At 44.4% G+C, this 24,776-nt stretch overlaps 1 protein-coding gene across 2 annotated transcripts in view; it reads right to left on the minus strand.

Moving 5' to 3' along the window:
• Positions 1 to 16,328, minus strand: part of RGS18 (regulator of G protein signaling 18) — a 245,221-nt gene extending 228,893 nt beyond the window's left edge. The window contains exon 1 of one of the 2 annotated variants that reach the window (XM_085654807.1): positions 15,985 to 16,328. In XM_085654807.1, the coding sequence (XP_085510933.1) occupies positions 15,985 to 16,034 (50 nt within the window). In that variant the 5' untranslated portion in view covers positions 16,035 to 16,328. The remainder of the gene's footprint in view (positions 1 to 15,984) is intronic. The other variant, XM_085654806.1, reaches the window with a different exon arrangement.
• Between the last annotated feature and the right edge of the window lie 8,448 nt (positions 16,329 to 24,776).

A 24,776-nucleotide genomic window follows, 5' to 3' on the forward strand; every position in this document is an offset into this window, starting at 1 on the left:
ACCCTTGCGCCATGGTGCAAGGGTGACTGTGCTGCGGAGTTGATTGATGTTGTGTTCCATCACTTCTTGAGACACCTGCAGGGCATCTGGACTAGTGGAGGGTGGGAGTGAACCAGTTGGCCTTCTTGCAGTGTTGTTTGCTTGGTCTTTCCTTAAGGGGTGCCAGGGTGTTGGCGCAGTTGGACATCCATCGGTGGAGGCTGCGCACCGAGGTGTTGTCGTCTGTAAGCGTTGGCGGAGTGGTGGTGCTGAGAGAGTTGATGAGAAGTTCTTCGGTGGCCTTGATCCAGCTGCGAGGGTGGGCGATGATGGCGGTGGTGTACAGTGGGCATGGTGAAGATGTGATGTATACAATGATGGTCAGTACAGGAGAGTCTGGTGGTGTGGCTGTAGTTTAAGTTCTCGCTGGCGGAGAAGACGTGCTCGAGCGTGTATCCGGGTATGTGGGTTGGAGGGGTGACTAGCTGCCTGAGTCCGATGTTGGCAAGGTTCTCCAGGAGGGGCGTGGTGTCCTGGTCACTGGGGTTGTCCAGGTGGAACTTGAGGTCTCCGAGTAGGACGTAGTCTGTGGATGGGAGAGCCTGGGGTGCAATGAGGTCTACAATGGCATCAGTGAATGGGGGTCCATGGCCCGGGGGGCCTGTAGATGAGGGTGCCGCAGAGGTTGGTGTTGGCGTTGGTCCAGGAGGTGTTCCATGGTCACTGTTGGGTCATGAAAGTGCGTGGTCAGTTGGAGTGTGCTTTTGTAGAGGATGCCAATGCCTCCTCCTGGATGGTTGCGGTGGTCCTTGCAGGTGATTTAGTAGCTGTCTGGGATGGGGATGGCGATGTCCGGTCCGGAGCAGAGGTTGGTCCAGGTTTCCATGAAGAAGGCAATGTCTGAAGATGTGGCATCGAGGAGGTCCCAGATTTGATTTGCGTGTTTCTGGAGGGACTGCTCGTTGAGGAGGATGCAGTTGAGCTGGTCGTGTGCGCTGTTGGTCGGCTGGGTGGCAGGAGGCACTGGTGTGCTGATGTGACAGAAGGTGCGTTTGTGGTTTTGACAGGCGCAGGGTTCAAGAAAATTCTACAGTGTTGCTAGATGGCAGGCGGTGTGCCATCCGGAGTTGATGGCGAGGAGGGTGCTGGCTTCGTAGTGGTGGAGTATCTGAGAGGAATGGTCCTTGGTGCTGGGTGCGGTCCAAGGATGGATGGACACAGATGGGCTTACCTATGGCTTGCCTTTGGCACACCAGTGGTACGCCCTCTGTGCATGGCCGCACAGCAGCCACCATTGAGAAGTGCTGCGGGGGTACTGGACAGATGAGATGCGGGAAATGTGGGAAAGGACACTGGAGTGGGCGGGGACGCAGGGGGGTGAGCGGGGGTTGTAAATATTTTTTCTAATAATTCTTACCTCAAGGTTGGGTTCTGCGTCTTCTGTGCTCCTGCTTCCTGTGTCTGCTTCCAGGAACAGGAAGCAGGCAGCCAGGCTCCCTCTCCTAAGCCAATCACAATGCTACAATGTGGCGTTGTGATTGTTCTTGAGTGCTGTGACAAGGCGTTCAGCGAGACGCTGGAGGGGTGGGCGTGTTCTCCATGTACGCTGTAATGCAGCCTGAGTTGCGAACAGGAAAGTGCACATGACTGCTTTGGATGGCCTGAGAGGGCTGACCAAACAGTCATTTTGCACTTGAGTGGGCATACCACTCCACCCCTGCCCTGCTCCATGAGTAGAACAGCCCCACCCACCCTCCCGCCCACAAAGGAAACATAGCATGAGTACATCAGAAAGTTATCATCAGGTTAATATTTTTCCTCTTCTTGCACTGCTTGAAAGCAGTGGGGCGACTCTCTTCTGCCATAGCGGATGAGCCGCCACTGGGGGTGCGTCACCAATAGGTGCTAGGCCTGGGCAACTCGACCCCCGGGCCTCCTCCGCTACACCTCCTATCTTCTCCTCACCTGGACATTGACACTGTGGTGCAATCCACTGCACTCTCTCCAAATCTGTGACTCAGCCAGCAGGAGCCTTAGCCAGGCGGGGTTTCACAAGCCTGGGTACAGCAGTCGCCGCCAAGTCTGCTCAGGAAGCTTCTGTGGTAGGTGATGCAACAGGGCCCCCTTAGGCATGTAGTTGCAGCACTCCTGACACACAAGTTCGGCGCAGCTCAGGGGCCTCAGCCTCCACAGCGTCCGGCCAGCGCAACATCATCCGGCCTGTGATGCAGAGAGGTGCCACCCACCATTGGTAATCTAATCTCCTCCGTGCAGAAAGAGAGTGAATATTTTCTGGCAAACAGACGTTTGTGCATCTTTTTACCACATTTAATCTCAGCACTAATCAGTCTCAAATGTAGCATTCCTAAGGACCCTGTCATCCTGTCCATTTTAAGCCATTGACAACTCAGATCAGGTAGTCTGGCTTTTGATTTATGATGGTGACAGCAACTCACACATTTTTTTAAATGTAAAATACCTTAAATCCTTGGCTATAATTCCCTGCTTTACTGTGTCTTGTAACTCTTTTCTTTTAAATCCACAGATACATATTTTTATAAGTATCGCTATATGACTATTGGCAAACCTAGCCAAAAGGCAGCAGAGGGCTGTACACGGTCAAAGGCAAGCTTAAAGGTCATTGAGTGATAGGAGAGGAAGCTGAGTCGTGGGTCAGTAATGTATTGTGATGTAATGTATTTTAAAGATTTGAGTCCTCTAGTCTTTCCTAAATTGAAGCAGCATCAGGGCTGCGCTGATGGATATGGGGATGTTGTTCCAGATCCTGTGTGCATATATGGAAAAGTACTAATGTTATGGGGGTGTCATTAGTTAGGGAAATTGACGCCTATTGAGTTAGCATCAGTATACATTTCTTCGTTATTTATGCTGTGCAACAGGTGAGGGAAAATACCCTAGACCCTCCAAATGCTGAACCCAAGGGCCAGTCAAATCGTTAACTCTTATCCTATGCACATGCTCTAATATTCAATGAAAGTTCATCATACAGTACGAGCAAAAGAATGAGAATAAGTAATGTCTCTTTTTTGTCTTTTCTTTGTCTTTAATTCAACAACGCCTAGCCTTTTTTTGTCCATTCTTTTTCTTTAATTCAACAACGCCCAGCCAATACATGTTTTGTCGTATGGGGATTACCCCTCGACTTCTTCAGGGCTGGAAATGATATAACAAAGGTCTGTATAAACATTTATGGTATTTAACACAATTACAATAATGGTGAGCACATATCACCTTATTGTGGATACCCGTAGCAAACTTGCAACACGTATTATTTGTGACTGCATACACACGAAAATGAGGAGAGCCTTTTACACATGAGAATGGCCCATGTGCTTATAAACAAAAAGTGACAATGATTCCTACGTTGGCGTTGTTGAATTAAAGACAAAGAAATGACAAAAAAGAGACATTACTTATTCTCATTCTTTTGCTCCTACTGTATGATGAACTTTCATTGAATATTAGAGCGTGTGCATAGGATAAGAGTTAATAAACATATATGGTAAAGGCCAGGGGGCATATTACAATAAGTGCCGCGGGGGAGCAATGGGAGTTTGTGCCCGCTTTGCGCACCCCTGGGGCACTTTGGTATTAAAGACGGGGGCGCAGACGCTTGATCGTCCCCATCTATAATACCGATAGCACTGGTGCACTTAAAACACCAGCGCTATCAACAGAGGGTGTTCCCTCATTTGCATAGGGGTGTGCCCTATGCAAATAAGGGAATTCGTTTGACTCTGCACCCGCGCCCTATTACAGATTCAGGCGCAGATCCAAAAAAGCCCTCAGGAGGCACGCTGATTGTGCTCCATTTAAAAGGTGTCCCACTGTCAGTGCGCCTCCTGACAGCAGCCCTCTGCAGGGGTTGAAGGGGTCCTATGGACCCCCCCAGACATTCCCTTGCAAGCGGATGCAGTCACTGACTGCACCCACCTGCAAGGGGATCTCTATTCCCCTGTAAAATTGCCGTCGGGTGCCGCCTGCACTGTGAATACACAGAGCGGCTGCTCCGTGTTTTCACCTGAATGCGCTGCCCCCAGGGCATCGCACGGTCACAGCTGCCTTCGGGGCAGTGCATACCTCATAATAGGGTGCATTGTGATTGTTTGCTCCTGGTGCACCTTTTAAAAGGTGCGCCGGGCACAAACAATTACAATGCATTTCCTAGTCTGCAGTCAAATGTTGTCCTGGCTATAGGGTGCTGATAATCACCTGCTGAGAACCACCAGAGAAGGTGAGCTTGTGTGCAAGAGGGTTGCTAGATGTGATGGCCTTGTAAATCATGCTGCTAGTTTTGGAGATAGTGTGGACTGCCAAGGAGACCCGATGGAGATGCATTAAGTTGGGGGTGATGTGATCATATTTCTTTAGGCTGTTGATGAGATGTGCTGCTTGCATATAGCATGCCATTATGCAGTGCCAGTGCAGAGTCTGAGAAGCCATGGAGTAGGGCATTACTACCATCCAGATGTGAGAGAAGAAGCGCTTGAACAGTATTTATGAAGTTGCTTTGTGGAAGAAACTATTTGACTTTCTTTAGAAGAGAGAGCTGATACAAGGCCATCAATGTTTTTTGGCAATGTGTTCCTTTTGGAAGAGGTTGGTGTCAAGGGTAAATCTAAGTGATTTAGAATTTGGTGAGAGTTGGAGGTTCATATTATTCAGCTATGATTGGACTGTATCTTGTTTGTTGTTCTTGGCAAATATTAAGAATTACGTCTTGGTTGGGTTGAGCTTAAGGTAGGTGCTGGACATCTAGGTCTGGATGATGTGCAAGCTGTGTTTGCGGTGATGGATGTCTGAAGCAAAGGTTGAAGAGGAAAGGGTACAGTATGGAATGCTTCGTACTCCATATGTGATAGGAATCTTGTGAGAACCAGTGAAGGACATTGCCAGTGAATACCATTTGCAACTCGAGGGTGTGTATGAGGGTGGAATGGTCAACTGTGTGGAATGCAGCTGAGAGGTGCAGCAATATCAGGAGGCAGGGATCATCACTTGTGGTCAAGAGGGCATTGTCTATGATGTGTAAGTTGGCAGTCTCTGAAGCTGCCTCTTTCAGAATAACAATGACAAATATATATCAAATGCTATAAATGTAATCTCATAAGTATTGTTTACAAATATACCATCCAGTTGAATGTTGATCTTCTATTATTAACTCCAATGGAGAGATATACTTGCAAATGATATAAGAACACAATATTTTTTTTTAAACAATATTTTCCTCCTCAATATTTTGGTACCCTCTCCATTCCACATGGTCCTTCATTTACAACAGGACCAAAACATAATAAGACAAATGAAAAAAAAGATATTGTTACCAAACAACCACAACGTGATACCTTATTTCTATATTAGATTACAGGACTTTCAAAAAGGAAATGTGGGTCCATAATACAGGGTGACGGTGTAAGAAATCAGGAAGTTATTTCCCAAGGAGACCTGACACTCATGCAAGTTTGCCTGCTTAGTTAGTGATATTACTCATCATACTATTGTGCTACAGTTACCCCATATGACATTGCAAGTTACCAGAACATGAGACTTAGGCAGTCTTTTTAGGTCTGGTTGCAGAAACCTTTACGTGTATTGGACAGTGTCAACAGGGTCATATTGTATTAAGGACATACTGTCAATAGAGTCACATTGTAGTGTTGTTGTCTGCTCAAATCCACAAGTGCACCGTATTACGATGTCCCAAAGTAACCATAGTTCATGCCCTCCCCCTGCTAATTACCCCACTTTTTACACCTCTCATGACATGATCTACGACATCACATATAACATCATGGGAAGATCTGCAATTACATCATTTATGTAGAAGGTGCATGTGCAAAGGTCCAGGCATCTAAAGACTTTAGCCGACCGGTGGACCTGCACAACGGATAAAGTGCAATGTGCTTAAACTAGAATAATAACTGTGTCGAGCACAGGTTGGTTATAATGCTTAAGGAGTTAATGCTAAAAAGGTGCGTGTGGAAGGTCTGGGGCATCCAAGGACTTTAGCCATCAAGTGTAACTACGTATACCTGATGAGTCTTTAGAGGTAAGATCTTCCAAAGTGATCCAAGAGATGTACAGTAAGGGAAGGCAAAGTATAAAGACACTGTCCGCAATGCCAGGTTGATAGGTCACTAGAAGCGTTTCCACAGAAAGTGTGAAAACAGTGGGCTAGGCATGTGAAGACTTTATCCAGCTTACAGCCTACGCACATTCATAATTAATCAGGAGCAGGTGTTTGGGCTCCAACCAGAAATGTTAGTTGTCTAATCACACCCTTTCCCTTCAGCTGCTAGAGCCATGGCCTCCAACCTTTTGAGAAACAATGAAGAAGTTTCACCAGTGCATATTTTTGTCAAATGTCCAATGGTTCACAGTAGGCCAACACTGCCTCCCTGCAGGACTCATGCCCCAGATGTTCCACCTTCTTCAGAACTGCTCCCACCGGTCCTCTATAAGGTTGGGGCACAAGCACAGTATATGAATAATATCTTCCTGACCCTGTTTGCATAGTTGGCAATTTGCCTGTACTTCACATCATTTCTATGCAGGATAATTAATTGGGGTTGGAATTATCCCTATCCTAAGTTTCATGAACTTTACCTTGGTCCAATCCTTATAAAGTTTGCTTAGATAATGCTGCGGTTTCAGATGCATATAGGTGTGCACTGTCATCCAGCCATATTTGCATTGAGACAGGCATGCCTTGTCCTCTATTAGTGAGAGCTGTTGTGTGCTTGCTTTGGCTACCCTTTTAAACTCTTGATGGCTAATGGATAGGTCCCAGGCGCTCATTAGTACAAGCCTGATTAAGGCCTAGGACAGCTAGGATCTTGCCAAGGACCTTTGCTTTGTATTTAGTTCGGACCCAAGGAGATGACCCAGTGAGTCTTTTTGGTTAATGTCCTAGTGGGGTGAATTGGAACTAGGGATTCCCTGGCGCTCCTAAAGTTTCTGTTTTGTTGTCCTTGCAGGTTGAGAAAACATGGCGAGGCATTTTATCAGTAACTCATGTGGACTAAACTCGGCCGAAATACATGCCTTGAAATAGGTGAGAGGACTGGACTCTCTGGGATTGGTTCTCAATAGAGGAGGATAATATAGGATACACTGATAGGTGATTTGATTATTTTTCAACAGATAGTAACTACTGAGGGATCTTCCACTCATTGGAGTGAACCAAACCAATTGACCAGCCGGGTCAAAAGTAGAACTGGCAGAGTGGTAAGGGACCCCAGGCATGTTACTTTAGTGAATAACAGGTTTTGATGGTCATCATCAACGTTGTCGTGTGACCCAAGGACCACGGTGGTTGTTTTAAATGCATTTAAGGATTATCATCCACTTTTTCGTTTAGGTGGGAGATTTCAAGATATTGACAAGCCATACAGGTAGAGATGAAAAAAAATGTTCTTGGGCACAAGGATATTCGCATTCACTAGACATGTTGTTTAGGATGGACTGAAATAGAGGATAAGTTACAATTTATCCACCTTTAAATGATTTATGGAGCGTTTTTTTAACACAGCACATTGGAGAATCACATAGACACCATACTAGTCAGTGTGATATCGGGTGGTTACACATAGCACGTCAGTTTAAAGGTTGCACTCTTTGGCGGGACACATCTTTTGCACATTATCGCCTATCGCATGGGTTTACACTTGAGGGGTGATGCTTCGCCTCCTCTATTGTGTTGATACACCACACAATGGTGAAATGTTTTATTCACCAGCTTTGCATATGCCTAAACTGTCAAATTTTTAAACCGTCATTTATTATGTTCCAAAGCCCTGAAGAAGTTGTTAGGTATTCCCCTAACAACGAAACACGTGTTGGCTGAGCGAAAATAATAAAATACAAAGATCTGGAGAACAAATAACGCACTTTTTCATCTTTTGTGTATAATCATGCGTGAACCAAGGACTGTTGCCACGAGTCTTCTTTTGCTGACCTGAGTTTGTGTCAACATATCGTAAAGGCTGCATTCTGTGCCTGTGTCTGCTCAGAAATGCCAAACCGCAGCCTTATCTGGGCTAGAGATGAACTGGAGGGAAGCTGAACAGTTGTTCTGCAGATCTTGAGTAGCATCCGATCCAGTATTGTGCTGCCCTGCACCTTAAGAGCCTTGCTTCTGCAAGCTAAGGTCAGGAGAATCTTTACTTGGGCCACCTGGAGGATAGGCATATGCATAGGGCCTTTTCGTTTTCTGTGGAAAGAGACATAAAGGCGAAGGAAAAGTTGATGGCTTTCTTCCTAATTACATTTAGTTGGTCACTGTATCTCCCATTATCATTGAAGTAGACTCCAAGGTGCTTAAAACCTTTAGTTGACCCTAACTTTTCTTGGTCCAGGAAACACGTTGGTTTTTGCAGTCGAGTTTCATGAAACACAAAGATCTTACTTTTTTTTTTGTTGATTGTCAGGCCGTTCCTAGTTGAGAAGGCGGAAGTAGCATCCAGAAGGTTCTGCAGGCCAATCTTGGTTCTCCTAATCAGTGCTATATTTTCTGTGTACAGCAGGTTTGACAGCTGGAAGTCCACCAGTCTGGGCAGTTGGGAATCCAGTAAATTCAAGGTAAGGGGCAGATCAGATAAGAACAAGTTAAATAATGTTGGTGTAAGGAAGCAACCCTGCTTGAGACCTTGTGTGGTTGTAATTGGACTGGACAAGCGAGACCAGTCTCCGATTTTTATTCTGACCTATGTTTCTTGATGCAGTAATTCCAGGGCCCTAAGCAGGCTACCCAGGATGTTGAGGAGGACCAGTTTCTGCCAAAGCTTCCCGGTATCAACCCTATCAAATGCAGACTTGTAGTCAATTTAGCCCAGGTATACTGGTTAGCTGTTGGATTTCTCCTGATCAGATAATAGGAAGTGTACCATAAGGTTCACAGAGGTCCCTGTGTTCTTAGTGAACCCGGTTTGGTTTGGCGGAATGATCATATTAGTCTCGGCCCAAAGCTGTAGCTCATCTAGTAGCACCACTGCAAAGTATTTGGCGTTGTTGTCAATTAGAGCTACACAACTATAGTTCCCATGACCCCTTTATCTCCCCTCTTGAAAATCGGTGCAAGTATCAAGCCATTGTATAAAGGGGGAATATGGTTCAGCTGCAAGATGGTCGAGAAGAGAGGGGTTAGTTGTGCACCCTGTAATGTTGGATCTTCCTTGTAAATGGACGGTGAGATTCCGCCTGGGCCTAGCGTCCCTCTCAGTGTCCCTTTGTAAATTGTTTATGGACTAAAGTATTAGTGATAGAGCACCATGAAGTTTTGTGATCACTGCTCCTGGGATAGGCTGCCAGTAATTTGATGGCTTCCGAGCCATCTCCCTGTACGTGGAACTGGTCCGGCCGAGCCGATTGATTGAAGAGGTCATACAGGAAGTGGTACCAGATTGGCTCTGGGGTGTTAGAGCAGGGCACATTTGGGAGATTTCTGCCCACTCCATTTACAGTCTGCCAAAATATTGAGGAATTGCTTGACCTGATGTCATACAGCGATTTTGTCCAGAAGGAGTTCCATATCTCCCTTTGTTCTTCTCTATGTCCCTGCAGCCTGTCTCCAATACAGGTCTGGGGTGGATGACAGCTTCATTTTGTGCATTCCCTCTAGACAGCCACAAACACAGGAAGGTTAGATGTGTCTGAGTACTCATCTGTGTTCATCTGCATTCTGATGGTTCTTCCTGAGGAGGAAGGGAGGGACTGACACTCACATCTGAATAGGTAGTGGCCTGACCCCACACAAAGGGGTGATTACTCCCACTGATAGTATAGAGCCAGGGCTGAGTATGAAAGGATACTTGAAAGACCCTTCTTTAAAGTCATCTCCAATTCGAAGATGCATTTGGGCAGCTGCTGCATGTGCAGGTAAGAGTGGTAGGGCCAGGTAGGGGGGATATCGACCGACAGCGACGAGGCAAAATTAAATAAATAATTAATTTCCCCTCGTCATCGTCCATTGAAATTCCCCCCCACCCGGCCCCAACGCTCTTACCTGCACATGCAGCATCAGCCCAAATGCATCTTTGAATTGGAGATGACTTCAAAGAAGGGTCTTTCAAGTACACAAGTATCCTTTCATCCTCAGCCCTGGCTCCATACTATCATTGGGAGTAATCACCCCTTTGTGTGGGGTCAGGCCACTACCTATTCAGATGTGAGTGTCAGCCCCTCACTCCCTTCCTGCTTGTACAGGGTGCAAGCTATGACAACCATAAACTCAATTTCTAACAAGCACCAATTATGGGTGCCAGTGGGAGTCAGTCACTTTTGTTCTCATGGGTTACCTACACCTCGATCATATGTTGGGGACTTTGACGGAAGCCACAAGATCAAGCAACCCATGCCAGCTCCTCAGCTAGCATTTATCCTGGGAGCTGCGGTAGCCAGAATAAGTATGCTCTCGCCCTGCAGGAGCAGATTTTCACTCTGCTCCCACAGTGCAAAAAAGCAGTGAGGCGGCGCTCCAATACCCTAAAGGAGCGGCCGCCACTGACAATCTGGCAGAGATTGACTGCGGTGAGTATCGCTTGATCCTTATTTTGGGATTTAAAGCGATAAATGAGGTAAGGCAGATGGGTGTGATTTGTCTCTTCTAAATGTAATGGCTGCAAAAGGAAGGAGACAGTGTGAACGTCTGAAAGGATGAGGCTATGATCGTTTCTAAGGTTTTCTGAGGGTTTAGTTAACTGGGAGTTGTGAGTGAGAGTGGAAGTGAGCTATCGGAGAGCACCACTCGTGGATATGGTTAAGGGAGGGAGGAATGGGAGGTTGCATTTACCTAAACATGTATTATCAGCAATGGCACCAAGCAGAGCAGGGGGAGTTGTCCATGAGACTTTACTATGGTGACAGGCCCACTCTTTCAGGAACAACCAGATACAATAATATCATGCAGCCTTCCCTTATACCGTCGTTGTTTTGTTGTTTAAAAATAGTGCAGTAGCCATAAATTACGGGTATTGTTGTTCAGTGTGCTGGGAGTAGTACAGTAGCTTTCTCCTTCTTCCCTGTGGCCTTTTGAATTAAAAATAAGCATTTAACTTTTGTTTTGCTGGGGAGGAGATTGGTATGCATGGACTCGAGCAATTGTGTACAAATGTGCTGTGAAGGTGAAGCACAAAGGACTACAGCATTTACTGCCAGTCAACTTGTGAGAAGTGCCACGTGGATTCTGCTGATGTGTGTAACTTGGATCCTGGGTAAAGTGAGTGAAGCAGGTAGAGTGAGTGATTTAGATTGTGGGCTAGATAGTGCTACGGTGTTTAAACCTCCTCACCTGCTGTTTGATGCCCTCTGTGTTAAGGTAAACACACAACTGTTACTTGTCCCATGGCCTGTTTTTGCTGTACCAGTGTAGCTGTGTACATTCTTATTTAAGTGTGATGGTGCTGGATGCAATGCTGCTTTGCATCCCATATGTGCTAATGGGCGGATTATATACTTATGTGTTTGTTGTTTTATGGTGCTCTGGTGTTGTACCACAATATCGTATTTTAAACCATGTCAGACATAAACATTTTATCCTATATATCTTTTACAATATTATTGCCCCATTGGAGTTTATAATAGCAAATCTACACCCAAAGGGACGGTATATTTTTTAAATATGTATTTTGTATAGCGCAAACTTGACCCAAATCGGGTATCAGAGCGCTTTACATAGCACCAGTTGCGTTACATGAGGACACATTATTTTTTTTTTTTGTTAGGCACGGGGAGATTATGTGATTTGCCCAGAATCACAGGATGTTCAGCGTCATTGTCGAGACTCGAACCCGGTTCCCCAGATTCGAGGTTGACCGCCCTAGCCGTTAGGCTAACTCCTCACCCCAATATATTTTGTAAACGATATGAACGACACAATGCGTATGTCATCTTTTTTCTGACTGTGATGTATGGACATATCTGTGCTGTGTGTGGGACTTCAGTGTGTCTTCCTGACACTGTGTGTTTTAATGATGCCTTATGAAAGCCTCTAATGCTCAGCCACTGTCACTTTTGGAGAAAAAAAATCCACATTTTCACAGGGGTGCTACTCTTGATCGTGCTTTTTAGGTCTTTTGTTAGCCAAGACCTTTTGATTTTACTCACATTATATGTTCAGTATAGTCATACGGGTTTTCTGGCAGCCATCTTCAACTTTTGCTCTGTTATCGTATCATTTGCATTTTTCTTCTGCCCACTACAGTATGCAGCCTGGGGCAAAAGGTCAGCCCACTTTAAATGGCCAGCTGCACTGCGAATGATGGCATTCTGCCCTTCGCTAAGAGTACATCCAAACATATAGTGGTCCCCTTAAATACTACGACAAAGTGTGCTTTTTGAGACAAAAACAAAATGTTTATGTTTTAGCCACTTTTTTAGATTACCAAGAGTCTGGCTGCTTCCCATGAATAAAGTATTGCAAAAAAACACACCAAAACAGAACAGCAAATGACAAATCTTAAATGCTGGCAGATAACGCCAGACATATGGGCTTTGCCAGTGCTTGTTTCATATTGGATCCATATTCTGTGCTCTTCAGCCTACTAGAATGAAAACAATAGCCCCACACTTATTAACCTCTTCAGTGCCCCGCCCTTTCCCCGCCCTGTGCCGGGCGTTACATTAGTGGGTGGGGTTCATGACGAGATAGTCTCGTCATGGGCACAGCGCAACCACGCTCCATGACGAGACTATCTCGTCATGGGCACTGAAGGGGTTAAGAGGCTGTTGCTCAATGGCCAGGGCTCAGGACTCTAGCCCTTGAAACGTTATAGAAACAAAATGCAGCAGTAGCGAAGTCTGTCTTCTAAATATTACAGAATGATAGCCTTTAGCATGCACAACGCTCACTTCCTGCTTCAAGCTTCCTGGGGCGCATCACGGACGCAGGTGGTTCTACCGATTACCACTATTATCTTCACCATCCTTCTAATCATTGGAACTGGTGCATGCATGCATCCTGACTCTAACTTCATTATCAAGAGTAAATGCATTAAAAATGTGTACACAAAATGTGATATCGCCTTTTCCCCATTTTTACTTTTGTATACTGTACTTCAGATAGCGCGCTTATAAAATAAATATAAAGTGTCTATAAAAACAAAAAGTTTCCTTTTACCCCATTCACATTTCATTAGTCTTCTAAAAAGGTTAGACCTATTACCTTTGCCGATATTTCTTGGAAAGGGCCAGGCACATGAATAAATAGGATTAGGGGTGTAACATAGGCAGCTACAGCCCCTATGATGCAGGAGGCCCCACCATTCACTACCCCACCCCACCGTCGCTTTCAACCTTGGGACGATCAATGCCAGTGGCATATGGTAGTCTCAGTGGCCCCTCAAAACATTCTGCAGGGGGTACAATCATTGCATGCTGTAGGAACTGTCATGACATCACCTACGGCCTCATTTACAAAGAATTGCTGCAGGGCAGTGCCGCAAGCCATTTTGCTGTGCTCTCCTAAGCCAATTTGAATGGGCAGGAATGTTCCTTACTTGCAAGATATGGTGCATTCCTGTCCTTTTAACCGACGCGCAATTTGCAGCCGAGTGCCAACTCAGGCCCCTTTGAACCAAGGTACAAGCTGTGGCTTTGTTGTTGGCATGATTGTTTTTGTGCAGGAAAGAGCACTTTCCTGCACAAAAACAATCACAGGAGGCGTATTCCTCATTCAATGTGTGCTGCAGAATGCAACACAAATGAAACGAGGAAAGAATGAGGAACAATTGAAACATTTCTCCTCATTGCGCTTGCTCTGAGGAGGTGTGCGTTTTTGACTCTACTCTAGGCTCACATGATGTTGTAAATCTGGGGCTGGGTCAAATTCCATGGGTGTTGAGTGGGAACACCCATAGCAACACCCATGGAATGCCTCCCTGATGTAGAGTAAGGTAAGGCAGCGCCTTAGTCCATATCGGTGAGGCCATGCAAAGCCATGCAGGGTGTTTTTGCGTCACCTCATAGATATGACTGAGAGGCCTGCACCGCCGGAGTGTTATTAAAAGTGATGTTCAGGCTGCACAGGTATCTTGTAAATGAATGAGGACACTAGGGGCATATTTACAAAGAATTGGCATAGGGCAGCCCCACAAGTCATTTTGCTGCACTGCCCTACCCTAATTCAAAAGGGCCGGAATGCACTGTATTTGCAAGATACACTGCATTCCCGTCTTTTCAGCCAGTGCACAGTTAGCAGCTGAGCACCAGTGCATGCACACTTGCACATTAGTGCAAGGGTGCTTGTGTTGTTGTCATGATTGTTTTTGTGCAGGAGGGAGCACCTTCCTGCACAAAAACATTCACAAGAGTTGTTTTCCTCATTCTATGTGTGCTGCAGTGCAGCACACGTGAAAAGAAGAAAAAACGGGGAGAAATGCAAACATTTCTCCTTGTTACACCTGTTATGAGGAGGCATACGTTTATGTGCTGCCCAAGGTTTACTTGCTGTTGTAAATCTGGGGCAGTGTCAAATTCCATTTGTATAAAGTGGGAACAACCTCGGCCATGGAATACCTCCTTGATGTAGATTAAGGCAACGGAGGGGTTTGCACTACCTTGCCTTAATCCATATATATCCAGCCATGCAAAGCCATTCAGGGTGGCTGTGAGTCGCCTCATAGATATGATTGAGAGGCCTGCATCACTAGATTGTCATAAAACGTGATGCTCAGGCGGTGCAGATCTCTTGTAAATGCGGGCCCGAGGGGCATATTTACTAAAAACTTGCATGGGGCAGCACTGCAAGTCATTTTTCTGCGCTGTCTAACGCCAATTCAAAAGGGCAGGAATGCACCGTATTTACAAGACATGCTGTATTCCTGTCCTTTCAGCCAGCACACAATTAGCAACCGGGCGCCGACACAGGCACTCTCCACTTGCATCATGGCGCAAGGATGTCTGTGTTGTTGGCATTGGATCATTGGATCAGATTGAATCAGTGAAGGTGTTTTCCTCTTTATATGTGCGCTGCAGGAAGGCAGCAAACTTGAAAAGAGGAAAAAATTAAGAGAAATAATGGTAATTCTCCTCGTTGTGCCACCCTTGAGGAGACGCACGGTTTTAACGCATTCCCAGATCTACACCATGTTGTAAATCTGGGAATGTGTCACAACCTATGGGTGTTGCGTGGGAACACCCTCTACAATGCCCATTGCACACCTCCCTGACGCAGTGTGAGGCAACGCGGTGACTTGCGCCGCGTTTCCACACTCCAAATCTACAAGGCCATTGAAAGTCACACTGGGTGGAAATCCCTGTGTGCCACTCAAACGTTAAAAAAAGTGATGTTCCGGCAGTGCATAGGGCTTGTAAATAACCCCCTAATTCCTAAACTTCTGAAGGATGAAAGGATGAGTCTACTGCACTAGAATTTGAACCTGTGATCTGCTGCTCATACAAAGATTTCATCAGCGAGCACTTACTTCAAAGCACAATGTTAACAGCAAAACCGTACTACATAAATGAACTTCATGAAGCAATTAAATATAGAAAAACAGGCTCGTTGGATAACGAGAGGTGGGGACAAGCATGAGGTAGCATATAGACAGTGAAATAACGAAGCTTAAGGGGGCTCCCCTGCAAAGTACATGGAGGGGTCCTCCTCTGGAGCTCTCAAGACAGAGTATTTTTTTTGCAGAGTTTTATATAGTGCGAATTTGACCCGAATCCAATCGGATATCAGAGCGCTTTGCATAGCACCAGTTACGTTACATGAGGGCAAACATTCATTTTTTTGTAGGCACCGGGATATTAAGTGATTTTGCCCAGAATCACAGGATGTTTAGCGTCACTCATTACCGAGACTCGAACCCAGTTCCGAGTTCGAGCGCCCTAGCCGTTAGGCCAACTCCTCTCCCCCAGTATACTTTGTTACACCACTGAGCATAGAGTAAGGCCGATCAACGTCGGCGTAGGTCATAAAGCGAGCGGAAGGTGTGATCCTTGTTGACTTGCACAGCTGATACCCGGCCATCGATCATTACTCACCCGTGTTTCTGACTCTTTTGCGTCCCGTCTGTGCGTTTATGTTTAAACATCCTGACATGCCCCCCTCGTAGGCCACCCGGATCTTCAGCTACGAGACATTATCCACAGTCTTCTTTTGAGGGCCTCCAGCAGAGCTGTGCCGACCGAAGCTGCTTCCACTTCACCCACGGAGGTGCTTCCTGGCGGAGGACTACAGGCGGCTTTACATAGAGCAGGTTGAGGGGAAGGGGTGTGAAGAAGCGCTTCCTTCTCACGCACACAGAAACCACATGGACGTCGGTTCCGCTACTCATCAGAGCTGAGCATTATCTCGTGCGACGGCGCTCGTCACCCCAGGGGACTGCGTATTTAGGGAAGTACGGTTGCTCATTTGCAAACTGACTGTTGATGGTACTCGAGATAAACACAGCTTTTTCCACCGAGACGTTTGTGGTCAGAGTTTGTGATGCAAGCGGGCACCCTGGGCCTATAGCAGCCTCTTTGTATTTTGGCTTCATATCTGTGACACAATCACTTATTCAAAAGTCATGTTTTTCTTTTCGAGACTGTTCATTGCGTCACCTATTGTCGCTGTCACACGTGTACGTCATTAGGAGTCATTGTCGTTCTATTTATTTTGCGTGTTGCTGCTAAAGTGTGGACCAGAAGCCCTCAGCAGCAATGTTGGTTAATTTGGAATTTTCGGGAGACAAGTGCCTCGTACAATTGATTTAAAGTCGGGCATTCTCGGAGAATTTGAAGAAAACACAAAGGTGATGGAAGAAATGTTTGCCAAGGCCCCAAACGTTCCCAATCCCGCAGTCTATTGCTTTTTAACCCACTACAACACATCGGACAGAGACCAGGGTTAGACTTGTGTGTAAAAAAAAAAACTCATTCCGCAAACGAACGGCGAATTCTATCAAACATAAATTGTGGGCCTCATAGTTTATTTTGTTTGTGACGTTTGCTGCCAATGCTCTGTATCCTGTGGACAAACTCGTGTTTTCTTGTCTCACAAGGATATTAAAATGTCATTTCAATAGGATTGTAGGTGCCCAATGTCCCTGCTGCAGATCGGCGCATATAAATTCTCCCTACTTCCACGGACAGAGTAAATCCACAGTCGCACGCACATACACTCATCATACGCTAGGGCCCATCACACTAACATTCATTCTATTACTCTATCCACACTGTATATATGAGAAACCTACCAAATCTGCATCCAGTGCGAGGTCAATGTGACCATAAAGACATGTCTTGAGTCATGATTTTAAACACAGGAAATACATCCGAATACTCAATAAATGACAAAGAAATAACCACCCGACACTGGAATTCAAACAAAGTTATCTTTTATCTAAATTAGTTCAAATGAAAGTCAATCAATAGCAAATCATTATTCTCATAGTTACCTATTCTAGCTAAGTGTCATTTGGGTCAGGACAGGTCTCTCAGTAAAGTCTCCCGAGTTGCCGTCCTCTCGATCAGCGTCGATCCTCATGAGCATAGGTTCAAGAAGAAGTGGCCGATTTAAATCCGACCAGCCTGGACATACTACTTTTAACAGAGCTGGGCATTTGTCGATCTTGGATTATATCCTGATCGATACAAAATCATGGAATAAGGTCCTAGATTTTAGAGTGGTTGTTCGTGATGATAGCGACCACAATGCCCTTACCCTGAAATTAAAATCAGATCATTGGGGATTTTCAACGTATGCCAGTGGGGTGTTCCCTCCTTTGCAATCTTTAACTCTTCATAATAATAAACGAAGAGTCAAATGGTCTAGCATCCTCATGCGTCCTGAGAAACTGGCAGAAACTTACAGATTGGCACTTCCCTGCCTTAATGAAATGGCCGGCGTTGTGCTAGACTGCTCTTCCGCGGAAAGTTTATCCAGCCCCGTTATTATCCACACTCAGTTATCAATGAAAATTCGGGACGTTTTTTCTCGTTCAGAGGTTCCTAAGGCACCTGTGCCCAACAAGCAATCTTGGTTTACAGGTGAATGTAGGAAACTAAAAACTGAGTTGATTGTGGCAATAAAAGCAAAGGATAAACTTAGAACTAAATCACTCCGTGCCCTTTATAAACAACAGACCAACAGGGCAAGGAAGTCTTGGGAAGACGATATGTGGGAGGAGCTAAGAGTATCTTTACAGAATAAGGATTTTAAGACTTTCTGGGCCATTGTTAGCAATGGAAAGAAAGATTCTGACGCCATCACTGGTTCTAATATTGCCCCTGCAGTGTGGGAAGGGCACTTCGGTGGCCTATACTCTATAGGGGATCTTAATTTACTTTCCCCAGTTGACTCTTCACCTAATGCAGCTTGTCGTGCTGCAGTTATCCCACAAATTAAAATTAAGGAGGTTGAAAATGCCATCTCTATGCTCATACCTAACAAAGCGCCGGGCCTGGACAAAATCCCAGGCGATCTCTTTAGGTCTGAACCTACGGTGTGGGCTCCTTACTTATGTGTCCTTTTTAACTCCATCTTGTATGGTGCAGAGCCACCAGTAACCTGGCGTGGCGCGGAGATAGTGCCTATTCACAAAAAAGGCTGTCCTCTACAGCCCTCAAATTATCGCCCGATAAGTCTAATTGATACGACCCAAAAACTATTCGGGCGCATAATTTTGAATAGATTGCAGGCCTGGGAAGAAGAAAATAACGTTTTAAGCACTTTGCAGGCCGGCTTTAGGAAGGGTACTTCAACCCTCGACCAGATATTTCGTCTCCAGGTTATATTCTGGAAGACTGTGAGAGTAGAGGGTGGCAGCCTCTACCTCATTTTTGTTGATCTAAGGTCAGCATTTGATCTGGTTCCGAGAGAAAAGCTCTGGGCCGTTCTGCAAATGCTCAACATTCCCCCCTATCTCTTGGATGTTTTGAAGAACTTACACAAGGCCAATTTCGCCCAGGTTAGATGTGGGAAGTATGGCGAACTCTCCGACCGCTTCCCTGTTAGCCGAGGAGTTCGACAAGGATGCGTGTTAGCTCCTACGTTGTTTTGCCTATACATCAATGGACTCATAAAACACCTTTTAGCCCTCAAAGATATTGATGTTCCTAGGCTTGCTTCGGGCAAGGTTCCTGCCCTAATGTTCGCTGACGACACCCTGCTGTTGTCACGCACTCCCATGGGAATCCAGCGAATTTTAGATGGCTTTGTTGACTTCTGTGGTGACAGGGGCCTTGAGATCAACCTATCCAAAACGAAATTTATGATTCTCAACCCTCCTAAAAGTACTCGCCCCAGCCCAGTTCTGAATGGTATCCCCCTTGAAAGGGTGAAAACGTTCACTTACTTGGGGATTACACTCCAAGAAGATCTTGGCTGGGGAGGCCAGGTGATCAATTCTACACTTAAGTTGACCCAAACCACAGGAGGTATGGCTAGATTGTTTAGTGGCACGGTTTTTAAACCAGCGGCTCCAGTGGTAGAAATCTTTAAAACCCAAGCCCGACCTGCCTCTACCTATGGAGCAGAACTATGGGGCCATTCCAAAATAGATAGTCTAACGAGGGTCGAAAACTCCTTTATCAGGAAACTACTAAGTTTACCCCCTAGCACCCCGCTGGTCCCAATTAGACTAGATCTGGGACTGCTTCCTATTGAAGAAGTGGTGGCGGCCCGGCCTGTCCACTATTGGAAGAGACTATGGTCTAATCCAGACCTGGAAATTTTTAGAGATGAATTTCTGGATCTCTGGCCTACACTTAAACACATGAAGATTCCTTGGTTAACCCACGTTAGGGAAACTTGTTTCAAGATTGGTCGCCAGGAACTCTGGGATACCCCAGAAGGTTCCTGCCTATCTGTTTCTAAAACCAATCTTGCTGAAGAACTAAGATACTTTCATCTAACACGCCTGCACATGGATCCTAATATAGGCAGGCTGACTGAACAGTTTCTTCAGATTAAACCGAACTATGGGAGGGAGTTATTTTTGGATCTGATTTTCCCTCCTGTAGCCAGGAAATTATATGTTCAATTTAGAATGGGTACCCTACCACTCAGGTCCTTTACTTCTAGATGGGACATTAACAATAGTATTTCATGCCCTGCATGTGGCTACAAACTGGAGGATGAAATTCATATGTTCTTTGTTTGTCCAGCGTACCTTACCCATAGGAAACGTTGGGTAAAATCGATTTGTAGGAACCTTGGTTTTAGAGACTGTGTTAATGCCCTGCGAGTCTTAAAATACGACACCCATCCCCCAATTGTGTTCGCAGTTTCACGTTTTCTTAATGCTGTATGGTTTCAGCACAGGAAATTTTCCACCAACTCTTAATAATGTGAAAATTTTAATCTGACTATTTTACTCTGTCCTGGTGGTTAAAATGTGATCTGCTTTTGCTTTTGACATATAAATTGTTGTATTGTATTCTTGCTTTTATGGCCCTTGTGGCCGAAATAAAGTTTTTGACTGACTGATTATTCTCATAGTTACCTATTCTAGCTAAGTGTCATTTGGGTCAGGACAGGTCTCTCAGTAAAGTCTCCCGAGTTGCCGTCCTCTCGATCAGCGTCGATCCTCATGAGCATAGGTTCAAGAAGAAGTGGCCCTAGACCCTCTCTAGTCTAACATTATTTATAGAGGAAATAATGAATTGAAAGTAACAAACAAACTCTAAACGTCCGTTGAGCCACTGAGCAGAGCGAGCAGGAAAGGATGTTGACTGGCAACATTTAGAAAATCTCAGCTCAGAAAAATCACAAAAATAAAAACACGGAAGAAGGAAACTCAAGCTAGAAAACGATACAAACGATACATCCATGAATGCTCTTCCTCGGAACCATAGTGAAGCCACCGCAATTTTATCAGTGTTCATTGTGGCTTTTATTCTTTTTCCAAGGGCAATTGGCAGCAAGCCTGGAGCTGCTGTCCTCACGGAAACTTTTAATTCAGACAGAGGCTGTGGTCAGGTGACTTCCAACCATGTTCAGCGAGGCCTCTTGTCAAATTTCAGTCACTCGAGTGCAGGCTGTAAATAGCGGCCATCTTGGATTAGGCCAAAACGGGCCATCTTAATTAAAAGAAACACAAAACAACGTTACCACATCGTAATGATTATACAGTGCTAATCCCCACTAATACCCTTATGTGTATGTAATTACCTAGCCGTCTGCAACACAAAGAAGCATTAGAGCACGTTATTTAAAAGCGCAAACGCGAAACAAATAACACTTCTGCGACACTTATTTTATTAATTTGCTCACCAATTTAGTTCACGTATTAATAAAGCAACGTATATGCATTCCCGCGTGTAATTTCTCTCATTAATAATGTTGATTAGTCAAGACTCTAACAAAGTTAGTAATTAATGATTATAAATCAGTAATTTTAATCATGACATATAACATAAACTGGAGTTTAAATCACAATAAATTTTCAATAGAAAACCCTGCTCCAGCAATCCCCCCTTTGGTGATATATATCACCACAAAAACCAACCCAAAAAAAAAATTTAGTCCCATCTTTAGGAGAAATTGAAATGTCTTTTACAACACTACACACCAGACTCTCTTTCATCATCCCTCTTTGACTCCAAGTAAACACTCTCCCTCAATTCTTCTAATTCTATCTCTTGTGGGTCTCTCTTTGACCTCTTTTGTTTCTTCTCAGTATTCTGCCTAATTATTCTCTTTTTCCCTCCCCTGTTTTTACAACACAAACACCCTAATCTAAGCAACAATAAAGCAACAATCACACATGTCAAGGGAAACAGCACTTTACCAATAATGGTACTACCTATCTTAGCAATAAAACTCTTAACAGCAACTATCTTATTAGCTATTTTAGTCCAGATACTTTCAGCTTCCAGTGGTACTAATTCTTCATGCAAATCAGTACTATTTTTAATATAGACCTTTAGATCTTTACTTTCGTCAGGAATGTAAGTGCAACAATGTTGAACTTTCAGCATTCCACAGACTCCACCCTCTTTGGCCAATAGAATATCAAGGGCAAGTCGATTTTGCGTAGACATGGCACGTACGGCAATCATCTCCGTATTTACCAAAAGAAACCCTCCAGCGGTACTTGTCGATAAACGATCCACCACTGTTGACAGTTTCCGAATTCCGTATGCATTTAAAGAAATTCCCACTGCTGGAATTAAAGCTCCAAAAATATCACCCACAATTTCTGACCAAGTTTCTCTCTTAAAGCGTGTTAGTAGATTAACGTGTTCTACATCTTCTATCTTATCTATATGAAAAATCTTTGGAAAGACCAGGCCCACATAACATGTGCCATACCAATGGTCAGGCAACCTGTAATAAGCCTTATTCCCACAAATATAATACACTCCCGGGAAAACTGGATCTTCTCCTCCCTTGAAACCCCATCCTGTTGCAATAAAGTATGTATCATGGCACTCACTAGTCCCAAAAAAATATCTATCATATTGGGATTTCCTTCTGGTAATGCATAGTTTACCCTTCTGTGGTGCATCTAAAGCCAAAGTTGGACTGGCCCCATTCCTCAATTCCCTTCCCATCTCAATATCCCATATTGTCTCACTCACTTTATATTTCCCTGCCTTTTCATGCATGTTCACTCTCCTTTCCTCTACCATGTCTAGGAAAGCCTTTTCTTCTTCTTTCAAACTACAAGTTAAATTATTTCTAAAAATGTAATCTAATGTGAATTCTTCTGTCTCAATAAAAATCTCACCAAAAATGTTAGCTTCTTTAGCTGGATTCAGCTTTCTATTCATAGGCAATTGGCCAAAAATGTTATCTTTGTTAGACATCTCATAATCTATTTTCCCTAACAAATAAAAAACACTACTTAACACACTACATGAAATCCCATACGTAGCTGGTAAATGATGATAAGTAACACCTTCTGAAACGGATGCAGGTAATTGCATACAAACATAGCAATCCCTAACTTCCATTGTCTTTACGTATTCGTACAACAACTTTGAAAAAACATTGCTAGAAAAATCATTAATTGACCTATCTTTATGTATGTAAATGTTACTAATTCTAGTCGGAACTACTTTCTGTGAATTCCTCTCCATGTTAGTCACATTCTCAGTATGTACTCCTAAAGTGTCTATTGTAACCCTAAAAGTAACTAGTAAAGCTAATACACCCCATAACAGCATTAATAATCCCGTACAGCAACAGCACATTCTACACCATCTTTTCAAGAAGGCACATCTACTTTGATTATTTTCTGTGTTAGCCATTTTACTACTTTGGCAGTGTCTTTTGACTTAGCCTCTTCTACTCCTCTACTGAAACACTAGAACACTAGATTATTTCAAACAGCTAATTTCAGACTTTCTTCTTTTCACTTTTCTCCAAGTGACTCCTTTAGTTCACTCAATTTGGATTTTGATCACTTTTCACTTCTTCTTCAGCAACATCAAATTCTATTAGATCTTCAACATCCTGAGCATCTGACTCTTCTCCAATATCAGTCAAGATAACTTTCAGGATTCCAACAGTTTTCTCCTCCTCAACCACTTCTCGTACGGCCCCCTCTGGATTTCCTTGACTCTCTGCCTCTTCACCTTCAGACAGTGCCACGTACGTCCATTCCGGTGACCTATACTTCTGGTTAGGTTTTCTGATTCTCTTGATCTCTTCTGGTTCTTTTGAGACCTTTTGTTTTTCACCTTTTGCTTGATTCTGACTCGACACCTCGTTCACCTGTTCAGCTTTCGATGAATTTGCTCGTGTCAGTCTGTACCTCAGTCTCTTTATCCTGTTAGGCCAAAGATCTCCTCTTACACTCCTCTTCGGTCTCACTTCTTTATTATTTCTTTCTCCGATCCAAGTTCTCTTTCTCAGAACTCGACCCTCTGATTTCTCATTCTCACTCTCATCTGATTCTGTCTCATTTGCCTCTTGTCCATGAACAATTCTCTTTTGCTCCACAATCTTTTCCACCACCGATTGAGATTTCCCTAATTCTATCCCTCCTCGGGTCTCCGACACGCAATCTTCTTGCTGTCTACTTGTCCCTTCACCTAGCTTATCAGGAATGTTCCCTACACCTCCTCGGGGGTCTTCCGCAATCTGTCCCTCTCTATCTTCTACTGACCCTGCTTCTTCAGGGGTAATCTAAAATGAATTTTCAACCTCCTCATCTGATTCAGGTGTAGTCTCTGTGGAATTGCTCTTTTCTCCTCTTTCTTCTCCACTGCTCGTTGGAACTTCAGGCACTCTTACAGAATCTGATCTCTCCTCTGAGACTCTCAATGTTTCTCTTGAAGCCTCTCTTGGAAAGGAAAAAGAATCACCTGACTCTCTTTCTCCTTCCCCCCTTTCAGGATTCTTTTTCCTTCTCACTGGTTCAGTTTCTGCATCATCACTGGAATCGGACTCTTCAAAATACTCTTTACCAGTCCCATCTTTTGGATTTGCAACTCTGAGTATGACTTGCATGAACCCAGTTCTTCACACCAGCACACTTCACTGCAGTTGTCTTAGTCAGAATAACTTGTCTTGGCCTTCCCCACCTTGGAACCAAGCAATTTCTTCTTCTGTGTACTTTAATCCTCACCCAGTCCCCTGGACTCAGATCATGAGCTTGCTTCTTCTCAAGTGTGGTAGCGTCTTTTCCAACCTGGTGAAACACAGAATGAACTGTGTCAGCCAGGCATTTACAGTAATCCAAAATCATGTCATCAGTTATTGTCATCAATTTGTTGACAGGTACGAATGCATGTCTCATCGCACGTCCCATTAATTTTTCATGTGGACTCAGCCCTGTAGTTCTATCTGGAGTAGACCTAATAGTCATAAGCACTAGAGGCAAGACATCAGGCCATTTCAT

The sequence above is a fragment of the Triturus cristatus genome, chromosome 4_1 (genome assembly GCF_964204655.1).
Source record: "Triturus cristatus chromosome 4_1, aTriCri1.1, whole genome shotgun sequence".
NCBI classification, from domain to species: Eukaryota; Metazoa; Chordata; class Amphibia; order Caudata; family Salamandridae; genus Triturus; species Triturus cristatus.